Source organism: Neophocaena asiaeorientalis, unplaced genomic scaffold (genome assembly GCF_003031525.2).
Source record: "Neophocaena asiaeorientalis asiaeorientalis breed wild unplaced genomic scaffold, Neophocaena_asiaeorientalis_V1.1 scaffold123, whole genome shotgun sequence".
NCBI classification, from domain to species: domain Eukaryota; kingdom Metazoa; phylum Chordata; class Mammalia; order Artiodactyla; family Phocoenidae; genus Neophocaena; species Neophocaena asiaeorientalis.
The window spans coordinates 14,398,721-14,403,922 of NW_020173666.1; the positions used below are offsets into that span (position 1 = coordinate 14,398,721).

The following is a 5,202-nucleotide window of genomic DNA, read 5'->3' on the forward strand; positions in this document are numbered from 1 at the left end:
TTTTTTTTTTTTTTTTTGCGGTACGCAGACCTCTCACTGCCGTGGCCTTTCCCGTTGCGGAGCACAGGCTCCGGACGCACAGGCTCAGCGGCCATGGCTCACGGGCCCAGCCGCTCCGCGGCATGTGGGATCTTCCCGGACCGGGGCACGAACCTGTGTCCCCTGCATCGGCAGGCGGACTCTCAACCACTGCACCACCAGGGAAGCCCCCAATCTCCTTTTTCACCACTACAAGAATCCCAAAGGCATGTAAGTTGGGTTAACATCCTTTTGTGAAAGTTGAGGATTTGAAGAAAAAGAGCAATGATGAGGTCAACTTATGTCTTTTGAGAAGGCAAAGCAATGGGAATTTGTATCAGTCTAAAAAAGCTTACCGGGATTGGGGCATAAAAGGCAGGGAGGGAAAAGAAAGCATCAAGTTAAGTGCATAGTTTAGAAAATCATTTCTCTTTGTTCTTTTTTCAACTTCTTCAAATTACAAACAGTGGTGGATCAAAATATGTCCATGTATTCCTTGACACCCTTTCCTTTAAGACGGAGCCTAATTTCCTTCCCTTTGAGGGGCGTGCTGGACCTAGTACTCAGTGCTGACCAATGGAATAAATCAGAAGTGATGGTGTACAGACTTGGAGAGCAGGTCACTGTGGCTTTATCTTTGCTCTGTCTGTTGGATCAGTTGCTCCAGGTAAGTTAACTACCATTCTGAGGACAAGTAGCCTAAGAAGAGAGCCACGTGGTGAGGGCCACTAGCCAGTGAGGAACTGAGGTATTTCTGGCCAAGAGTCATGTGGTCGAGCCATCTTGGAAGTGGATCTTCCAGCCCCAGTCAAGCCTTGGGTTAACTACAGCCGAGCTTGACTCCAACCTCATGGGACTCTCAGCCAGAACCACCCAGCTAAGCTACTCAGGGATTCCTGACCCTCAGAATCTGTGAGATAAAAATGTTTATTAATTAAAAGGTTCAAATTTGGGCTTATTTGTTATGCAGCAATAGATAAGTAATATATGAAACAACAAGCATCCCCTACCACCCTCGCAGTAACAAAACAGAATAAATAAAAATAAAACACATTGCCTAGAACTTCCAAAGAAGCATCCTGAAGATAACCATTCTCCTTTAGGTAAGGACTTGCCCCCCAAACTCTCTTAACCCAAAGATCTTAAAGCAATTCAATTTACTTCCAAGGTAATTTTCCATGATTTGGAGTTCAAATATGTGTGTTACTTATAATGTCACATTGTGTAAAAAAGGGAAGCAAAAGATGTTCAAATCTTAAATTACATAAACCTTCCAAATTCTTAGAGCAGGATGAAGAACTGAATGCAGAAGATGGGCCAAAGGAACCCCCAGCTTTAGAGGATGGAAGAACAGGAGCTGTTAGCAGGTTGAAGCATATAATTGAGCCATTAGTTAAAAGCTACTGTAACTCATTTTAAAAGAAAACATTTGCTAGAAATTCTGATCCCAGAATTTGGCAGCTTGCTGAGGCCACGTGCAATCGGTGCAGATTATACAGTAAATGACGACTAAAGCTGGGAAGTGGAGTTTGATTTCCATAATTTCTAAGGCTAGCAGACATGACTTGAGCTTTCATCCTAATGCAATCACCATTATTAATCCACAGGTATTTCCTTCTGCTTACGCATCGCGGTGTCTCTTTATTTCTCACCTTCCACGTACCCTGCTTTATCACTCGGCCCAGGGCTCGTTAAGCTGCACTCCATGACCGATACGGAGCTTTATGGAGGGCGACAGATGCCAGTTTATGCACAGGTAAATCACAATGCTCAGCCCCAAATCAGGCTTGGGTAATACCCCTCTGCCGTCCATACCCCTCCGTCCACAAAACTCATCATGAAGTTGCAATTTTAAAAGAAATGCTTTCCCATCACAATTCAATAACCTTTTTATAAGCACATACACTTCTTTTTCTGGCCTGCATGAAATTTAATATCAGGATTATTATCCATTTGTCATTTCAACCTATAATTTAGTCAGCCTACTTGCATTTGATTTATGTTTCCCTCACCCCTTCGCCGTCAGCTCGCAGCCACAGATCCATTCAAGAAGCTGTCTAGGTCATATTGGTTTGACCTCTTAGAACAAACACTTTCCATGTTTCTTATTCTGCTTCCCTAAGAGGCACCATTAAGTTTTGCTCATCTCGATTTAAAATGATTTTTACTACACAATAACATTTCAAGTTTTCCGTATTAACCTTCATTTTATTTCTTGAAATACTTAGGCAAACAATGTTACTAAGACATCACGCTAAGATGAGGAATTCTCTTTCTCCTCCACTCCTGTCTACTTAATGCCTGAATTAAGAAATCACACATTTTTGCTCTGAATTAGCTGAGCACTGGAAGAAAAGTTTAAAAGGCTGACCAAGTAATTCACGTCTTAAACACTTGGATAGCAATTAAAGCAGAAAATCTTACCTCCCCTTCTATATCTATATATGGTATCCTGTTAAGAATTTAAAAATCTATTTTATATATCAAAGATGTCTGAGTCTAAATGGAAAATGAAAATAAAGCAATCCTAGCCAATTTGCCAAAGCAAACAAATACACGGTCAAGAGCCAGGAGTGTGGCTGGTACTCACCCCGCAGCCCAGGCCGCTGCCCCCTTCGCAGGTGACCTTCCTCTGGCTGGGCTCAGGAAGCAGCCCTGCTCCGCAGCCCGGGCTGGGGCACAGCACGCCCCCCATCTGTAGCACGCACTCTTCGGCACCATATTGCTGGTACCGGTTGTACTGCAAAGAGAAAATGAGTTTTTCAAAGTGATAATACAGACACCAAGATGTGCTGTTTTACCGAAATGTTAATAGTTGGTGGTTCGGGGGTTTTCTTGTTAGTCTGTTTCTGTAAAAACGGGGGTGCGGGGTAAGGTGTGGTACAATCTAGAGAAAGTCTCCCAGTTCCAGCTGACAAAACAGATAAGTGAGGCCTGTGTTCTTCGAATTTCTAGAATTTACCCTCAAAAAATAGATTTTTCCAAGTTTGATCTTTTAAAATACTACTACCAATTGCATTTAGTAGACTTTTTCATACAAATTTTAGGGAACATATCTATACTTTAAGTTATGGACATTCAAAACGCATCACTATCAATCTCATCAAAGAGTATATTTTCATGCCTCTATTCAGGAGCCTATCGAATTTTTAAAACTGTTTTGAAAATAGGTCCCAATGTTCCACCCCTGGTAATTGTTAGCAGCCCACACGGTATCAATGAGCATACAGACTACTGTTTTTCTGTTAAAGAATAAAATTTTCCTTTCATCACTATTCTTATTCTTAAAGCATGATTTCTTTTATCCCTGACGTCATTTCTCTGTGCTGTTGCTTGGCTCAATTCCCTTTAACTGTTTCCCCAGCTTGCAGAATAAACCTCAAATTGCACAGCACGCTGCCCAGAGTCTTCCTTGTCGCAGCCCTAAGTTACTGTTCTCCTTGCATTATTTGATCATATTCTCTTCTAAACTCAGATCAACTCAAATGGATCTGACAATTAATTAATTCAAGCAACATTTACTGAGCGCCTACTATGTGCCGGACACTACTGTGGGTGTTGGGAATACAGCCCTAAACAAAACAGACATCTCTGCTCTCATCCATAAGACTAGAACAGTAAATACTGAAAGGTTAAACTGTATAGTATTTCAGATGGTGATGAGTGGGGAGGAGAATAAAAAACTAGGAAGAGATAGATCCTGGGGAAGATGGGAATTACAATTTTAAAGAGGTGATCAGGGAATAGGGAATGTCTTATGAAGAAGGTGCATTTAAGCCAACATCTGAAGGAGATTAGAAAAGCAAGCCATGTGCCACCTGGGGGAATGAGCTTTCCTGGCTGAATATGGAGCATTATAAAGGTCCAGAGGCTGCATGGGCTTGTTTTGTTTGAGGTACTGCTAAGAGGCCAGTGTGTCTGAGGTAAAGTGAATGGGCGTGTGTGTGTGTGTGTGGGGGGGGGGTGGGTAATAGTAGATGAAGTCAGAGAGTTAATGGGGATCCAGGATGTATAGATCCCTGAAGGCCTTTGTAAGAACTCTGGCTGTTATTCTGAGAGATTTGGGAACCACCGGGGACTTTCAAGCTGTGGACGACACAATATGACTAATCTCTTAAAGACAGCCATCTGGCTGATATGTTCAGAATAGACTCGTGGGGACAAGGATGGAAGCAGGAAGCAGAGAAGCAGGTCAGAGGTTATTTCAGCAAGGTCCACGGAGAGGGTGTTGGCTTGAATCAGGAAAGCAGTGATTGAGGTAGGGATGGAGCAGTGGTTGAGTTCTGGATATATTTTGAAGGTAGAAATGGAAAATTTTTTTAGGCAGGTTGGATACATGGTGTGAGAGGAAAGGAAATCAAGCGGGAAGTAATGTTTTTCGCTGAGAAGACAGAGGGCAGGAGAGACTATTACTGAGATGGGGAGACTTGGAAGAAGAAAGGTGTGAGTCTGTGTGTTTAGGGAGTTGAGAAAACGAATCATTATTTCTATTGTGCTCATATTCATTTTGAAAACCTCCTACACAACTAAGTCAAAACGGTGAGTGGCTAGTTGAATGTATGGCTTTGGAATTTAGGAGAAAGTTGCGGGTTGTGGACACCAATTTTGAAGTCATAGGTGCACATAGAGCTGGAAAGGAAAGGGTTAGCATCAGGCCTACTCTCCATTTTCTCTTATTTCTGACCCAAGCCAAAAAAGAAAGATGCGTTGGTCAAATCCCCTTGTAAATACGCTAATGGTACTTATATACAATGGCATTTACTAGAAAAGAGTTCTTATCTATGGAATGCATTCAGCAGGAAACACTTGGTCTAAGTTTGCTTACAGTAAACTAGAATATATGAATTTATGAGGTAAGGCTCTCTGAAAATGTCATAAGCTGTGCAATTATTAAGGGATAATGAAGACATTTTATCAAGTGACGAATGATGAGACAGTTTATATAACTGAGAGATTTCATGTTAGTGATCATTCCATGAACTTCCCAGAGACCTCATGTATTGACTCTTGCCTAGAGTACATCCCAGTATGCTGAGAAAGGACAGGCATAGCTGTGTTAAATGAGGTGGGGTTTCCCTGTATTTTGTCTGTGTCTCATCATTACCAGCATCCTGGAAGTTATTAGTAAAGATTGACACTGGGTTACATCTACGATTCTTTTTTTTTTTTTTTTTTTTTTTTTTT

At 41.7% G+C, this 5,202-nt stretch overlaps 1 protein-coding gene across 1 annotated transcript in view; it reads right to left on the reverse strand.

The window, feature by feature from the left end:
• The window catches only part of PRKN (parkin RBR E3 ubiquitin protein ligase), a 1,231,166-nt gene that overhangs the window by 166,898 nt on the left and 1,059,066 nt on the right, over positions 1 to 5,202 (reverse strand). Inside the window, exon 9 of the mRNA XM_024747998.1 lies at positions 2,609 to 2,758. Coding sequence (XP_024603766.1) covers positions 2,609 to 2,758 — 150 coding nt within the window. The remainder of the gene's footprint in view (positions 1 to 2,608; positions 2,759 to 5,202) is intronic.